At 33.2% G+C, this 19,306-nt stretch overlaps 1 protein-coding gene across 16 annotated transcripts in view; it reads right to left on the reverse strand.

Moving 5' to 3' along the window:
• Window positions 1-19,306, reverse strand: part of LOC141403360 (uncharacterized) — a 167,409-nt gene that overhangs the window by 97,584 nt on the left and 50,519 nt on the right. For 14 of the 16 annotated variants that reach the window (XM_073985673.1, XM_073985671.1, XM_073985667.1 and 11 more), the window contains exon 4: window positions 5,292-5,350. In XM_073985673.1, the coding sequence (XP_073841774.1) occupies window positions 5,292-5,350 (59 nt within the window). Of the gene's footprint in view, window positions 1-5,291; window positions 5,351-13,788; window positions 14,133-19,306 lie in introns of those variants that run through there. The other 2 variants (XM_073985676.1, XM_073985674.1) reach the window with 2 other exon arrangements.

Genomic DNA, 19,306 nt, shown 5'->3' on the forward strand with positions numbered 1-19,306 from the left:
CTTTAAATGTTGCAGCAGAAGCAAGAAAAAAAGCTCATCAACTTGTTTCAACGGCGGCGACAACCCACCCTTGATATGACACTTCTTTGAATGAAATGTCGTCGCCAAGGCCTTTCAGGATTTAAATGAAAAAAGAAAGAAAAAAACTAAGAAATGTATAGTTTACATTATCCAAAGCCCAAATCGCTTTGTGTGTTTCTATTTGGAAAAAGAACTACTTGGATGAGGACTCCATTTGAATGATTCCAATGGATGCTGACGTGTTCAATGGTGTTGTCCACTCACGCACTCACTCACTCAACCATCCACTCTACTGCCTATTCTTTCCATTTCCATTAAGAATCTATGCCTCTCGGATTGTATTTGCTTTTATTTTTTTATTTAAATGGATTTTAGCTTTTAAAGTTTTGTTTTCCGTTTTATTATTTGTGTTTTCTTTTTTCTTATTTACATTTGCTAACAGCTTTTATCCTTTTCAGCAAGAAAATGAAGAAAAGGCGATTGCTATTTGGATATTGAAGTTTTAGAACGGGCAGCAAACAATAAATACTGGGGGATTTTTTGAATAAAATATGTAAAGATATAATCATTTTTTTTAATGGTAAATCGTTTATGTTGTTTTTTTTTCGAATAATAATGGCAATGTTTTTCCCGGGCCATACTTTAAAAGTTTCTTTTCCTTGTAGTTATGCCTGTGTTGAACACAATGTCTCTCCATCCATATTGATAATGTTTAGCAATACATGTATGCTCAACAATTTTTCTGAACACGCAATATGAAGGGCAACAACACGGACCACCTCTAATCCACATATTTCCGTTCACGAAACGGAGCAATATATTTTTATCGAAATCGATAAAACTTATCCCCGGAATTGTCGCTCCAAATGTCCACCAACTGACGGTGTGTTTAAGGGACAATGCTCGACACGAGTCCACATCTTATCAAGTGTCAAAATACTAATAATAATATAATTATTCCACAAACATCCCATGCGGGACAAGGGAGACATCTCTCATATCAATGAGTGCATCCCGATTCATATGAGATCAATGATATGGGACCGAGTCCGAACGGCGTGTCTTCAGGCACCACTTGTAGATACATTTTACATGGCTTTTCTTCAGAAAGGGTCTATCAGAAACACTCTTTCTTTCAGAAGGGGTCTATCAGAAGCATCCTTTATCTCAGAAAGGGTATATCAGAAGCATCCTTTATTTCAGAAAGGGTATATCAGAAGCATCCTTTATTTTAGAAAGAGTATATCAGAAGCATCCTTGATTTCAGAAAGGGTACATCGGAAGCATCCTTGATTTCAGAAAGGGTACATCAGAAGCACCCTTTCTTTCTAAAAGGGTATATCAGAAGCACCCTTTATTTCAGAAAGGGTATATCAGAAGCATCCTTGATTTCAGAAAGGGTACATCAGAAGCACCCTTTCTTTCTAAAAGGGTATATCAGAAGCACCCTTTCTTTCTAAAAGGGTATATCAGAAGCACCATTTCTTTCAGAAAGGGTCTATCCGAAGCATCCCTTCTTTCAGAAAGTGTCTATCTGAAGCACCCTTTCTTTCAGAAAGGGTCTATCAGAAGCACCCTTTCATTAAGAAACGGTTTATCAGAAGCTCCCTTTCTTTCAAAAAGGGTTCCACAGAAGCACCCCTTCTTTCAGAAAGAGTCTATCCGAAGCATCCCTTCTTTCAAAAAGGGTCTATCAAAAGCACCCTTTCTTTTAGAAAGGGTCTATCAGAAGCATATTTTCATTCAAAAAGGGTCTATCCGAATCATCCCTTCTTTCAGAAATGGTCTATCAGAAGTGCCATTTCTTTCAGAACGAGTCTATCCGAAGTGCCATTTCTTTCAGAAGGAGTCTATCCGAAGTGCAATTTCTTTCAGAAGGAGTCTATCCGAAGTGCCATTTCTTTCAGGAGTCTATCCGAAGTGTCATTTCTTTCAGAAGGAGTCTATCCGAAGAACCCTTTCTTTCAGAAGGAGTCTATCCGAAGAACCCTTTGTTTCAGAAAAGATCTATCTGAAGAACCCTTTCTTTCAGAAAATGTCTATCACCCTTTCGTTCAGAAAGGGTCTATCAGAAGCACCATTTCTTTCAGAAAGGGTCTATCAGAAGCACCCTTTCTTTCAGAAAGGGTCTATCAGAAGCACCCTTTCTTTCATAAAGGGTCTATCAGAAGCACCCTTTCTTTCAGAAGCACCCTTTCTTTCAGAAAGGGTCTATCAGAAGCACCCTTTCTTTCAGAAAGGGTCTATCAGAAGCACCCTTTCTTTCAGAAAGGGTCTATCAGAAGCACCCTTTCTTTCAGAAAGGGTCTATCAGAAGCACCCTTTCTTTCAGAAAGGGTCTACCAGAAGCACCCTTTCTTTCAGAAAGGGTCTATCAGAAGCACCCTTTCTTTCAGAAAGGGTCTATCAGAAGCATCCTTTCTTTCAGAAAGGGTCTATCAGAAGCATCCTTTCTTTCAGAAAGTGTCTATCAGAAGCACCCTTTCTTTCAGAAAGTGTCTATCAGAAGCACCCTTTCTTTCAGAAAGTGTCTATCAGAAGCACCCTTTCTTTCAGAAAGTGTCTATCAGACGCACCCTTTCTTTCAGAAAGTGTCTATCAGAAGCACCCTTTCTTTCAAAAAGTGTCTATCAGAAGCACCCTTTCTTTCAGAAAGTGTCTATCAGAAGCACCTTTTCTTTCAGAAAGTGTCTATCAGAAGCACCCTTTCTTTCAGGAAGGGTCTATAGAAGCACCCTTTCTTTCAGGAAGGGTCTATAGAAGCACCCTTTCTTTCAGGAAGGGTCTATAGAAGCACCCTTTCTTTCAGGAAGGGTCTATAGAAGCACCCTTTCTTTCAGGAAGGGTCTATAGAAGCACCCTTTCTTTCAGGAAGGGTCTATAGAAGCACCCTTTCTTTCAGGAAGGGTCTATAGAAGCACCCTTCCTTTCAGAAAGTGTCTATCAGAAGCACCCTTTCTTTCAGAAAGCGTCTATCAGAAGCACCTTTTCTTTCAGAAAGTGTCTATCAGAAGCACCCTTTCTTTCAGAAAGTGTCTATCAGACGCACCCTTTCTTTCAGAAAGTGTCTATCAGAAGCACACTTTCTTTCAGAAAGTGTCTATCAGAAGCACCCTTTCTTTCAGAAAGGGTCTATCAGAAGCACCCTTTCTTTCAGAAAGTGTCTATCAGAAGCACCCTTTCTTTCAGAAAGTGTCTATCAGAAGCACCCTTTCTTTCAGAAAGTGTCTATCAGAAGCACCTTTTCTTTCAGAAAGTGTCTATCAGAAGCACCCTTTCTTTCAGAAAGTGTCTATCAGAAGCACCCTTTCTTTCAGAAAGTGTCTATCAGAAGCACCCTTTCTTTCAGAAAGTGTCTATCAGAAGCACCCTTTCTTTCAGAAAGTGTCTATCAGAAGCACCCTTTCCTTCAGAAAGGGTTTAAACGAAGCACCCTTTCTTTTAGAAAGGGTCTATCAGAAGCACCCTTTCATTCAAAAGGGGTCTATCCGAAGCATCCCTTCCCCCTTTATTTCAGAAAGGGTTCATCAGACGCACGCTTTATTTCAGAAAGGGATCATCAGATCCTTCATTCAGAAAGGGTCTATCAGAAGCACTCTTTCTTTAAGAAAGGGTCTATGGAAGACCCCTTTCTTTCAGAAAGTGTCTATCAGAAGCACCCTTTCATTCAGAAAGGGTCTATCAGAAGCATCATTTCTTGCAGAAAGGGTCTATCAGAAGCATCCTTTCCTTCAGAAAGGGCTTATCAGAAGCACCCTTTCTTTCAGAAAGGGTCTATGGTCTTTCAGCAAGCGTCTATCCGAAGCATCCTTTCTTTCAGAAAGCGTCTATCCGAAGCATCCTTTCTTTCAAAAAGGGCTTATCAGAAGCACCCTTTCTTTCAGAAAGGGTCTATCAGAAGCACCCTTTCATTCAAAAAGGGTCTATCCGAAGCATCCCTTCTTTCCGAAAGAGTCTATCAGAAGCATCCTTTCTTTCAAAAATGGTCTATGGTCTTTCAGCAAGCGTCTATCCGAAGCATCCTTTCTTTCAGAAAGCGTCTATCCGAAGCATCCTTTCTTTCAGAAACGGTCTGTCCGAAGCATCCCTTCTTTCAGAAAGGATCTATCAGAAGCATCATTTCTTTAAGAAAGTGTCTATAAAAAGCTCCCTTTCTTTCAGAAAGGGTTTATCAGATGCACCCTTTCCTTCAGAAAGGGTCTATCAGAAGCACCCTTTCTTTCAGGAAGGCTCTATCCGAAGCACATTTATTTCAGAAAGGGTCTATCCGAAACACCCTTTCATTCAGAAAGCGTCTTCCAGATGCACCCTTTCTTTCAGAAAGGGTCTATCAGAAGCACTATTTCTTTCAGAAAGGGTCTACAGAAGAGTCTATAGAACCACCCCATGTTGGTGGGGGAGGTACCAGTCCATTTGGTCCATGTTTTGTAGAAATATTACGATGCACAAATTTTTAAATTTCATGTTTAAGAAAACAATGAGTTGCCAAGTTGACACGATAAGAAATCCAAAACAAACATTATTCTTTGGCCACACATCACAACATGCCTATGAGTAATCCCAGTTAAATAAGATGCAAAGAAAGAAAAAAATACATTTTATGGCATCAGTCATGTGGATACGTAATAAACCACAAACAACAATGCGATACAGAAAACCCCAAGCGTTATCGATACAATTATGAAATGTGGGGGAAATCCAGCCCTGTTATATAGTTACAAACATCAATCGCATTGTAAGTAAACATTTGATAATATCCTATCTTAAAAAAGCTCAACTTGAAAGAGAAAATAATATAAAATAAATTAAAAATGATGTTCGACCTAAAGTCCATGCGACTTTAGAGAGAGAGAGAGAGATCTTTTTAGGAGGAATGCTTACCTCTCACAGAGGAAGCAATATTGTAGGATGATAGATTTGGATTATGAGTTTAAAATCATCACTAACACGGTGGTCCAAAAAATGTGAAAATATTACGAGAACCTTTCAATGTCTAAAGGCATAATTCATTTTCTATTAAATGCACAGCAAATGGCGCCCAATGTTGAAAACATCGTTTTGGGGAATTTATTACACCCAATTGCAATGTTTCCAAGACTCGTTTTTTTACTTTATGCAATAAACCAATCAATATTTGGTGAAAAGTATGCAAATACATGTTAAATTATTTTTGTTCAAAACAAATCTTAACTGTCCCTTACCTACGTTTTTATTTCAAACAAGAAAACATTTTTGAAAAACGTTCAAAATAGGAAAAAATTGTCACTTACCTTTTGCGATTAAAGAAATTTCCCTGTAGAAAATTATTACGGGTGTTGACCTCATCCGGCTGCAAAACAAAGAAAAGAAAATAAAAAATTATTATTTTGATTTTAAAATTAAAACAACATGTTGGCAAACAAAGTCCACCAAAGATGCATAGAAAGCAAGGGAGATTGGATAAAAATAAATATGGGACAATTTTAAAATAAATCAGTCGTTCTTGAATGGGAATTTTCTGTAGTGGTGACTCATTGGGACATTAAACAAAACAATAGAAGCAATAAATAAATATACGCAATTGCATATATGGATATGTAAAAAAGTTTATTTGTCATCACCTCAAATGCTGCCGACCAAAGTCTTGAGGACCTTCTTTCTACTTCTGATCTTGTTGCAAATATCTGGGGGCTTGCGCGGACTACTCAAACACGCTATCGAATGTTATACCCAATATTTTGGGGTAGTTAGTGGTCAGCATCAGGGTCAAGTTATCGGACCTTGATATATCGGATTGAAAGATATATTACAATTCTAGCAGTCCCCGGTCCGCGTTGCTGGCCCATCGTAATGAGTTTTAATGACAAATTTTTAATTTTATGCTTGACAATGTTTAGGATTTATATAATCGAATTCTCCCGCTTATTGTGATTTATATGTATTAGTTTTTCATGGCTGATGGACGGTTGAACCATTTTGGACCACGAGACATTCCTAATCGTCGAATGAAATTAGGTTCAGTAGTTTTGAAAAAAGTAATGTATTGATAGGAGTGGGCGTGGTCATCAGTTTTAAAGATATATGTACATAATTAAAAAATGGCGTGGTCCTATATTTTGGCTTCAAATTTGGAATATTTTATAAGCCCATGGAAGACTAAATAAAAAATTTTAGTTATTTCGGTGGGATTTTGACGTCACAACCTTCAGAATTTCGAAAATCGAGAGGTACCGTTTTATGAGGCCTATTATATCGAAACGTGTTGTATCTATACCGACGAATTTTCATCGGGAAAGTTTTTACCTCCAACGTAAATACCAAATTTCAGTCATTTCGGTGGCGAAGATCGTAAGGCACCGCTCTATGGGGGCTGTATGAAGGGAGAAAGTTGTATACCCCTAACAAATACTAAATACCAAATTTCAGCCATTTCAGTGGAATATTTAGGCCATATACTTCAAAATACCGAATTTTGGGAGATACCGTTCTATGGGGGCTATATAAAGGCGTGGACCTATACCGATAAATTTAGGGGGAAAGTTGTATACACCCAATAAACACTAATTACCAATTTTCAGCCATTTCGGTGGGTCATTGTGGCCACAACCCTCAACATACCGAAAATCCGGAGGTATCTTTCTATGGGGGCTATACGAAGGCGTGGACCTATCTTGAACAATTTAGCAGTGAAAGTGGAATACCCCCAACGAAGACTAAATACCAAATTTCAGCCATTTCTATGGAATATTGTGGCCACAACCTTCAAAATACCGAAAATCGGGAGTTACCGTTCTATGGGGGATGTATTAAGGCGTGCACCTGTACCGACAAATTTCTGGAGAAAGTTTTATACCCCCAACGAAGACTAAACACAAAATTTGTGCCATTTCGGTGGAATATTGAGGCCAAAACCCTCAAAATACCGAACATCGGGAGGTACCGTTCTATGGGTTTCTATTAAGGCGTTGACCTGTACCGACAAATTTCTGGGGAAAAGTTTTATACCTCCAACGGAGACGAAGTACCAAATTTCAGTCATTTCGGTGTGAACATGAAGCTAAAACCTTCAAAATACCGAAAATCGGGTGGTACCGTTCTATGGGAGCTATATCAAAACGTGGACCGATATAGCCCATTTGCAATACCAAACATCTTAGGAGTAATAGAAACTTCCATACCAAATTACAAAGCTCTATCTTTAAAATTGCGAACTGAATCTTGATTTCAACAGACGGACGGACATGGTTATATCGACTTAAAATTTTACCCTGATCAAGAATATATATACGTTATAGGGTCTCCGATGAATATTTCGATGTGTTTCAAACGGAATGACAAATGTAATTATTCCCTCCATAATATGGTGGAGGGTATAAAAAGTGGGCGTGATAAAATTCTCATTCCATAAAAACCTTGAAAAGATGCAGTGTGTCGTGCAGCTCCATGCCGCATACTGCTGGGCAGATGTCTTGCACGGCGCGATTGATATCAACCCAATAAAAATTTAGGCGACTGCAATATCCCGAGCGTAGTTCAGCCAAAACTTCTCTGGTTTGTCGTGGCAGCTGACGCTCCTCAGCTGTGATAGATGAGGGATGTTTTTCGAGGACTTTATTCACACTATATTTGCTTATGGCCTTAGCAACTGCGTCCGTGTGAATGCTATTTAAACCTGCTTGATAATGCCTGCTGATCTAGAGATTCTCTCCTGTATTGTTGGACCTCTCCCTCAAGAGCGTGGATATCCGCCCCAATGTGTCGCGCATAACCACCACATGGTGATTGGGATGGCTCTCACGATAACACCCGAGCAAGTACTGCAACGAAAGCATCTCATTGTGTTGCTGTACTGGAAGAATCCTCATTTAGATGGTCCACTGAAGACTTGAGGAGACACCCTGTTGCTGTTTTCAGGGCGGCATTCTGGCAAGTTTGAATCTTTTTCCAATTCATATCACATTATCCCGGGGACCAAACTGGCGACGCATAGCTTACCACAGACCGCCCTTATCGCGTTATATGTGGTCAACAAGGTTTCTTTATCTGCACCCCAAGTGCTGCCGGCTAGGGACTTGATGACCTTGTTCCTACTTTTCAGTTTGTCGCAGATAGCTGTGGCGTGCGCGCACAACTTGAAAGTAGTGTCGAATGTGACACCTAAAATTTTGGGGACAGTTTGTGGTCGGCATTCAACTCTCTTTCAAATTGCGCCGTCCATGTGGTGATCATAGTGACAGTAGATTTTATCGCATGCAAAATGTGGTAAGATCGGTTAAATAGGAGTTCAGTCTCTCATAGATGTCATCAGGGAAGATACCTGACGCCAGGATCGTGCAATCATCCGCATACGTTACAATCTCGATGCCTTCAGGAAGGGGCGGAATACAGGAGAGGTAGAGGTTAAAAAGTTCCGGAGATATCACCCCACCTTGGGGAACTCCCTGTTTCACTCTACGGGGTTTGGACTTATTGTTCCTGAATTCCAAGTACAACTGGCGTCCACACATATAATTGGCTATCAAAGATCTCAAGCTTGGCCGGAGGGTTGTCTGCACAATGACCTCAAACATCGTGGAGTACCTGAGTGTATCAAAGGCTTTTGATAAGTCAAGCGCCACCATCACTGTTCTATCAAACGGCGGTATCTGGTTGAGTGCTTGAAAAATATATGTGGAGCGCTGTTGTCGTGCTGTGCAGCTTACGGAATCCATGCTAATGATCGGCAGCTGGATAGCTATTTCTGACACTGGGGAGGAATAAGGTCTCAATGGTCTTTGCGGCCTGTCCGATTCACTTTTGCTGGTATTCTTGTCTAGCTTCAGTAGCGGGACAACCCTGCCCATTTTCCAGAGTTCCGAAACAATGAGGGTGGCTGGCAAAAGGTTGAGAACTTTAGTGAGATGCTCCGCTTCCGACTCATCCAGATGTTTCAGCATTACCATGGAGATTCCATCAGGGCCCAACTCTTCAGATGATTTAGCGTTCCTGATAGCATTCGCAACATCATCCATTGTAAACTATGGTGGTTCATCCTCGGCAGGAAGAGATCAGAGGCGACGTAATACTCTTTTCTTCGCCTTTTACTCCAAGAGTACTCGACAAACTGTCGATTAAGGCAGGTCCCTCTTCGGGTCAGTCAACGTAACGTCGCCGACTGTGACTGAGGTCCTATCTTTGATCCTTCCAGGGTTCGAGAGTGACTTAACCGTTGCCCACAATTCACTTAAACCCGCACCAATGTTGCAACTCTTCAGATGATTTAACCACATGTTCCGCTTTTGCTCGCCGACCAACCTGTTAACTTCCAATGTCAGCTTCCTGACTCTGGGGTCATTGGGGTTGGCTCGACGAAGCTCATCACGCTCATTTGCTAATTCCGTCACTTCTGTTGGGAAGTTTGGTCTTACTTCGGGTAATCGACCAGCAGGTATACGGCGAACGGCTGCAGCATTGATGGTGTCTCGGAACGTTCTTTCCGGTACCCGAACATCAGAAGGATTGGACAGTTCTCTGAAGCCGTTATTGGTGAACTCTCTGAAACTCGGCCAATTAGCTCTCCGATGGTTGACGAATGTGGGGCGTTAAGGTGGTCTGCTAATGGAGACAATTATGGGGAAATGATCTGATCCAAGCAAAATGACTGGTTGTCAGGTAATGTCAGTTGTCAGACCAGGTGACACAATGGTTATGTCGAAGGCGAGGGGCGAATGTTACATCTCATGATGCGCATTGAAGTTCCCCATGACCAGACGATTATGACCTTCCAAAAGCTTGCTAATGTTAGGCTTGTTAGGCGGAATGTATACGTTCAGCAACTCTATCTCGGCGGTTCAACACCTGACTGCTATCCCCATACATTCCATGTACGGGTCATTAGAGTCAGGCTCAAGCGAGATAGATCTGTATTGAACAGACTGGCGCAAAAGTAAAGTTAGTCCCCCACCTACACTTCTGGTGCGATCCTTCCTTAATGCGCTGTAACCATCACAACACTGTAAGCTGCTGTTGTTGAGCTTGGTTTCTTACACCGCCGCGACCTTGATATTCTTCCGATTCATGAATTCCACTATTTCTTCGATCTTTCCTCGGAGTACATTGCAATTAAATTGCAAAAAGGATGCATTTTCTGGGATTGGGACAACAACGCCTGGTGTTAAATGCTGCGTGTGCGGTTGCTGTCGAGGGGACAGCGGGGGAGTTTCGCAATCTAATGACGACTCACTGGGGACTGTGTTCACGCAGCATGCAGTAACATTGTCCCTGTCGTAGTCCCTCACATGGACAAGTCCAGAGCAACCCCTTAGATGCACCCACTCCTGACATCTATTGCATCTCACCAAAGGCTGGATATGGCTGAAGATGCGGATGTGACAAACCGAACCCAAATATATTGGTCCTGGGTTTTACTCCTACCCGGAACAAAAGAATCCGGAGTAGGCATTCCGGGATATGCTGTTCCCAACGCAGAATGCAGCAACATTGTCCCTGTCGTAGTCCTCATATGGACAAGTCCAGAACAACTCCTTAGGTGCACCCACTCCTGACATCTATTGCATCTCACCAAAAGCTGGATATGGCTGAAGATGCGGATGTGACAAACCGAACACAAATATATTGGTCCTGGGTTTTACTCTTACCCGACACGGACCAAAAGAATCCGGAGTAGGCATTCCGGGATATGTTGCTCCCAACGCAGAAAAACGAAACAAATGCAAACATAGGTACACTGAAGTAGCAGCCGCTGGCAGGAACACTGATGTTGTGTGGTTCCGGGTTCATCACTAATTGTAGTAGTTGGTCCTGGCAGGGGTTTTTGAAAACATTTCGGCCATTATCTCACAAAGTATAGTCGCTACACTCTTCAGCCATAAGAAAATTAATTCAAATTTAATTTAATGCCCCCCTTAGTGAAAATATCCCTATCGCCAACATCAAACCCCACATGTGTCAAATAATGTCACAATAATAATTTCTGTAAAATAACTAAGACACGAGGACCCAATATTAATCAACATTTTCTAGGAATCTATAGAATATGTACATCCATCCCACACACACAAACACCCACATATGATATGGATACAATCACATGCAAGCCTACAGAAATTATCTTTCAGCAACAAAATCTTAAGTTTAATGTCACACTCGAAAAGCAAGAACAACAACAATACCAAGGTCACAGGACATAATGTGGTGACCTTCTCTCAAAAAATCTACGTCATTTAGATGATTGTTTGGGTGGAACGAGGCTGAAGATGATGGGTTTTTTTATTTTACGTCAATGATTTAAAAAAAAAAAAACTTTTTGTTCTAAGAAAAGAAAAGCAATTAAAATAAGGATGTAATCAAACATTGCAAAATAGAATGGAAAGGAATAAAATTCCAAGGAAATTATTTTGGGAAAAACAATAAAAAAGAACAGATGGAAAATTAATTTAGTACTGTAGGATCAGTAATAAAAAGCTGAGTGTATGTCCCAATTTACATTAGGCGAGTTTACTTGCGGCAATTGTCAGTTTGTAGGTGAGAGAGGGTGCTGAGAGGCAAAGGGTTACCATATGCCTCACCTCTCTCTCCTACAAAATGACAATTGCCGCAAGTAAACTCGCCCAATGTAAATTGGGACTATGGGAGGGAAAAGGCAGAAATAGAAATGTACAAAAGGAAAATTAATTCAAATTGAAACTGGTTTGTATCGAAGGACGAAATAAATAAATAACAAATGACAATTTAAAATAAAAACAAAAATTGCTGTTGTTGTTTAAAACGTCTTTCCGACAACCGAAATATTGGATGAATAAAGAGAATAAAAATTTAAAATAATAACACTGATTTTTAATGACCTTCAGCCGAAACAAGTACAACACCAATATTAAAAAAAAAAAACAAGTAAAAAGTCGTTAAATTCGGCCGGGCCGAACTTTTTATACCCTACACCATAAAATAGTCTGAATTAAAATGGAATAATTATTGTCCATTCACAATTTTAGGTGGAAAAAATTTTCGACCATGGATAGATACACCAATTGTCTTAATTATCAAATCTAATCTAAAAATTGTGTTCAGCCAGGTACCACCTACCTTTATAATTTTTGGTGGAAAAGTTTTGTAACTGCAGAGAACCTCAAAAGTCAACTTAAATTGAGGATAGTTCTATCAAACAATGTAGACCCTCAAAATTCCGAAAATCGGGAGGTACCATTATATAGGAGCTATACGAAAAGATGGACCTATGTTGACGAATTTTAGTGAAGAAGTTTCGTGATCACTGAAAATTCAAATGTCAAATTATAGCTAGTTCGATTAAAAATTGTTGCTGAAATTCTGAAAATACCGAAAATCGGGAGGTATCGTTATATGGGGGCTATACCAAACCATGGACCTATGTTGGCGATGTTCGGTGGATAAGTTTGATGACCACTGAGAACCTCAACTGTTAATTTACAGCTAGTTCGGGTGAAAATTGTAGGTAAAATTCTCAAAATACCGAAAATCGGGAGGTACCGTTATATGGGGGCTATACCAAACCATGAACCTATTTTGGCGATGTTCGGTGGAGAAGTTTGATGACCACTGAGAACACTAAATGTCAATTTACAACTGGTTCGGGTGAAAATTGTAGCTAAAATTCTCAAAATACCGACAATCGGGAGGTACCGTTATATGGGGGCTATACCAAACCATGGACCTATGTTGGCGATGTTCGGTGGAGAAGTTTGATGACCACTGAGAACCTCAAATGTCAATTTACAGCTAGTTCGGGAGAAAATTGTAGCTAAAATTCTCAAAATACCGACAATCGGGAGGTACCGTTATATGGGGGCTATACCAAACCATGGACCTATGTTGGCGATGTTCGGTGGAGAAGTTTGATGACCACTGAGAGCCTCAAATGTCAATTTACAGCTAGTTCGGGTGAAAATTGTAGCTAAAATTCTCAAAATACCGTCAATCGGGAGGTACCGTTATATGGGGGCTATACCAAACCATGGACCTATGTTGGCGTTGTTCGGTGGAGATGTTTGATAACCACTGAGAACCCTAAATATCAATTTACAGCTAGTTCGGGTGAAGATTGTAGCTAAAATTCTCAAAATACCGAAAATCGGGAGGTACCGTTATATGGGAGCTATACCAAACCATGGACCTATGTTGGCGATGTTCGGTGTAGAAGTTTGATGACCACTGAGAACCTCAAATGTCAATTTACAGCTAGTTCGGGTGAAAATTGTAGCTAAAATTCTCAAAATACCGAAAATCGGGAGATACCGTTATATGGGGGCTATACCAAAACGTGGACCGATATAGCCCATCATCGAACTTGACCTGCCTGCAAACAAAAGACGCATCTTCCCAAAATTTCAGCGTCCTATCTCCATTTTTGTGGATGCTAGAGTGATTACCACAGACCGACGGACGGACGTGCACAGATCGACTCAGAATTTTACGCTGATCAAGAATAAATGATTATTTCAATGCGTTACAAACGGAAAAACAAACTTAATATACCCTCCATACTATGGTGGAGGGTATAAAAACATTAAAATTATTTTTCAATGGAAAAAAGGTAACTTCCCCAAAGACCCCAAACTAAGTACTATGTAATGAGTACGGTAGCACATAGCGCGAAATTCCCTAAATACCCTTTCTGATATAGACTCTACTATAGACCATTTCTGAAAGAAAGGTGTTCCTTTTCACGTTTTCGTGTGGAATGTACAGAACGTCCTTGCTTCCTATCCTTTCCTTTTTGAGCATATATGAAGATGTTTCAGAGCTGACACTTACTTATAAAATGAAATATCTTATAGTTTTTAAATTTCACTTCACTTTTTTGTTTTTATTTTATTTTCTCTTCTTATAAATTCAAAATTTGTATTTTCAATTTTTGTCACAAAATCACACTTTATTTCATAATTTATTTACGATATTTCTTTCGTGGAAGAAAATTAAATTTCCATTATTTTCTTTTCACACGAAGAATTAAGCGCACAATATATCACTTAAAACGCTTTAAGACCGTTTCCAATGAATGCTCAATAAATTCTGCAGAAAAATTCATGAATTTTGTCACAGCCTTCAAAAGAACTTTTTTGCGATAAGGAGGACTGGACTGCTGCTTTCCATGGACTGACTAAACATTTTATTGTTGTGGAACAATACTGTGACGAAAATGACGACGACGCTAACGACAACGATAACACTAAAATTACTTCTAACTTTAGACAAACAAAAAGAAACAATAAATGAAAAAAAAAAAAAAAATTCAATTTGTAAATATTGATAACAATCCACCATCAATGGGATCCGTTGTCGTGCCGATCGACTGGCCATCATATCTTGATGGTTTTATTTTTGGGGGGAAAAAAGACAAAAATTATTATCACACAATTTCGCACATTTCCAGTGCAAAACACTTTTTAAAGAACCATTAAGGAGATATGAAAACGCAACAACAACGATGGTGATGGCAACAATTATTAGCAATTTTTGGTTTGTTTTTCAAATTATGAAGGAACTTCAATATATCAAGGAACTTTTCGTCTTAAATGGAAAATTAGTAAATTAAAAAATTATTTACCTTCACATTAGACATTTTTGTTGTGTCCAATATTTTAAACTTTATTACTCAAAATTTTACAATTTTTCTCCAAACAAAAAGTTTTTTATTTATTGTCTCATCAGAAAGGTCATTAATTATGAAAATTTTTAATTAATTGAATTTCAATCGATAAAGTTTTTTAATGTGCTAATATTCGTTCGTCTTAAATTTGTTCCACTTTACAGTTTCAATACAATTTCTTTAAAGCGAGTCATTATTTTTTTTTTTCTTCTTGAAATTTTTATTTGTTTTTAAAAATGCCTCTTATGATAAACAAACACACAAAATGTGTGGTATTCGTGTCGATCTTGCTGATAAGAATTGAAAATATTAAAATTCTTAAAAACAATTTCCAAAGATTTCATATCAACGGATAACGACCCTTTGTTATGATATTCGAATGAAATTTTAAAGTGAACTGAATGAGAGCAACACTTCAAATCCTTACAAAGAGTATCGACTGTTTGCTATGAAAAATAAATAAACGTATTATGAACTTAATATGGGGATAAAGCAAATTGGTTGGGTTAGTAATTCATGGCCACCTAAATTGATGGCTTAAAAATTATTTGTAAATAATAATTGTACGTTTTCTATATCCCAACCACTGTGAAATATAAATAAACATATTACAAAATTTATATGAAGACGAAGGAATTTGGCTGGGTTGGTACTTCATGGCGACAAAAATTTATGACTTAAAAATAAATGTTAAAATAATAAGTGTACGTTTTCCATATCCCAACCACTTATGCTGTTTAAATATTAAATACGCTTTTGTAGGAGGTATGTTCAAAAAGTACATTTTATATTTTTTATATTTTATATTTTATATTTTATATTTTATATTTTATATTTTATATTTTATATTTTATATTTTATATTTTATATTTTATATTTTATATTTTATATTTTATATTTTATATTTTATATTTTATATTTTATATTTTATATTTTATATTTTATATTTTATATTTTATATTTTATATTTTATATTTTATATTTTATATTTTATATTTTATATTTTATATTTTATATTTTATATTTTATATTTTATATTTTATATTTTATATTTTATATTTTATATTTTATATTTTATATTTTATATTTTATATTTTATATTTTATATTTTATATTTTATATTTTATATTTTATATTTTATATTTTATATTTTATATTTTATATTTTATATTTTATATTTTATATTTTATATTTTATATTTTATATTTTATATTTTATATTTTATATTTTATATTTTATATTTTATATTTTATATTTTATATTTTATATTTTATATTTTATATTTTATATTTTATATTTTATATTTTATATTTTATATTTTATATTTTATATTTTATATTTTATATTTTATATTTTATATTTTATATTTTATATTTTATATTTTATATTTTATATTTTATATTTTATATTTTATATTTTATATTTTATATTTTATATTTTATATTTTATATTTTATATTTTATATTTTATATTTTATATTTTATATTTTATATTTTATATTTTATATTTTATATTTTATATTTTATATTTTATATTTTATATTTTATATTTTATATTTTATATTTTATATTTTATATTTTATATTTTATATTTTATATTTTATATTTTATATTTTATATTTTATATTTTATATTTTATATTTTATATTTTATATTTTATATTTTATATTTTATATTTTATATTTTATATTTTATATTTTATATTTTATATTTTATATTTTATATTTTATATTTTATATTTTATATTTTATATTTTATATTTTATATTTTATATTTTATATTTTATATTTTATATTTTATATTTTATATTTTATATTTTATATTTTATATTTTATATTTTATATTTTATATTTTATATTTTATATTTTATATTTTATATTTTATATTTTATATTTTATATTTTATATTTTATATTTTATATTTTATATTTTATATTTTATATTTTATATTTTATATTTTATATTTTATATTTTATATTTTATATTTTATATTTTATATTTTATATTTTATATTTTATATTTTATATTTTATATTTTATATTTTATATTTTATATTTTATATTTTATATTTTATATTTTATATTTTATATTTTATATTTTATATTTTATATTTTATATTTTATATTTTATATTTTATATTTTATATTTTATATTTTATATTTTATATTTTATATTTTATATTTTATATTTTATATTTTATATTTTATATTTTATATTTTATATTTTATATTTTATATTTTATATTTTATATTTTATATTTTATATTTTATATTTTATATTTTATATTTTATATTTTATATTTTATATTTTATATTTTATATTTTATATTTTATATTTTATATTTTATATTTTATATTTTATATTTTATATTTTATATTTTATATTTTATATTTTATATTTTATATTTTATATTTTATATTTTATATTTTATATTTTATATTTTATATTTTATATTTTATATTTTATATTTTATATTTTATATTTTATATTTTATATTTTATATTTTATATTTTATATTTTATATTTTATATTTTATATTTTATATTTTATATTTTATATTTTATATTTTATATTTTATATTTTATATTTTATATTTTATATTTTATATTTTATATTTTATATTTTATATTTTATATTTTATATTTTATATTTTATATTTTATATTTTATATTTTATATTTTATATTTTATATTTTATATTTTATATTTTATATTTTATATTTTATATTTTATATTTTATATTTTATATTTTATATTTTATATTTTATATTTTATATTTTATATTTTATATTTTATATTTTATATTTTATATTTTATATTTTATATTTTATATTTTATATTTTATATTTTATATTTTATATTTTATATTTTATATTTTATATTTTATATTTTATATTTTATATTTTATATTTTATATTTTATATTTTATATTTTATATTTTATATTTTATATTTTATATTTTATATTTTATATTTTATATTTTATATTTTATATTTTATATTTTATATTTTATATTTTATATTTTATATTTTATATTTTATATTTTATATTTTATATTTTATATTTTATATTTTATATTTTATATTTTATATTTTATATTTTATATTTTATATTTTATATTTTATATTTTATATTTTATATTTTATATTTTATATTTTATATTTTATATTTTATATTTTATATTTTATATTTTATATTTTATATTTTATATTTTATATTTTATATTTTATATTTTATATTTTATATTTTATATTTTATATTTTATATTTTATATTTTATATTTTATATTTTATATTTTATATTTTATATTTTATATTTTATATTTTATATTTTATATTTTATATTTTATATTTTATATTTTATATTTTATATTTTATATTTTATATTTTATATTTTATATTTTATATTTTATATTTTATATTTTATATTTTATATTTTATATTTTATATTTTATATTTTATATTTTATATTTTATATTTTATATTTTATATTTTATATTTTATATTTTATATTTTATATTTTATATTTTATATTTTATATTTTATATTTTGGACCCTTGTATTTCCAATTCCCAAAAATCCCGCCTTATGCTCGCCCACACACACCAACAGTGACCACCCTCTACGATCCCACGGCAGCGGGTTCTTTGTACCGGATTGACCCGGAACTACACAACATCATTGTTCCGGCCAGCGGCTGCCACCTCAGTGTACATACAGTGCTGCTCAAAACATTTGCAACTCAGATGTCTATATCACATTTAGACTATTTTTAAGAACATTTTATGTTTTGAAATATATTTATTTTTACAATTTGATTCTTTATTGACCCTACTTTCAAGATTTTAAAATGATTATTCAGTTCTTAACACTTATGTTACAGAAATGTGTGAAATGTCGGAGGATCATGTGTTTTAGCCTGCTCAAAACATATGCAACTCCGTGGTTCGAATATTTATTACCTAATTTTTGTTGAGTTTTTTTGTATTGTTTGGCATAAGATGGTTTTTAATCAGAAGAAGGGGGCAAAAAGCTTTCATGAGAAATACATTGTATGCCGCCTATGTTTAATTTTGACAGACTGGTATGCCGAAAACAAGACATTTCTAATTTTTTAATAAAAACAAAAGTTATGGTCCGAAATTTGTATCAAAAATATGAAAAATGTTTATTTCTGAAAATTGTGGATCCAACGCAGTCCAGAAATAAATATAAGAAGATGGCAATATTTAAAATTAAGCTGTATACCGCGTAAAAAGTACTAAAATTGCGATAGGATGGGAAGGAGGTGAATGTACAACTAGATCTACTGCAGGGGAAAATCAAATAATGATGCTAATTTTTAAGCAGATCCCTAAGAGGACATCGACAGACGTTAAATAAAGGCTTTACATCGATAAATCTATACAAAACCCTCTGATACATACCATAGATACCGGCGTACCAATATATGCAAATTTTAGGAAAACAGTAATTTCCAGGAAAAGTTCAATTTTTCATATAAATGTTGCAAAAAATATTTGGAATTGATTTTAGAGTTATAAAATCGAGTATTTTTTGTCGACTTAAATCAATATTTGAGTTATATAACTTGAAAAAATGTACTTGATCACCAAGTCGAATGATAATCGAATTTGTCCCCTTATACAAAAACGTTGACCCAAAACGAAGATGGTGTTTTATATTG

The sequence above is a fragment of the Musca autumnalis genome, unplaced genomic scaffold (genome assembly GCF_047663935.1).
Source record: "Musca autumnalis isolate F117 unplaced genomic scaffold, ASM4766393v1 scaffold_4, whole genome shotgun sequence".
NCBI lineage: Eukaryota > Metazoa > Arthropoda > Insecta > Diptera > Muscidae > Musca > Musca autumnalis.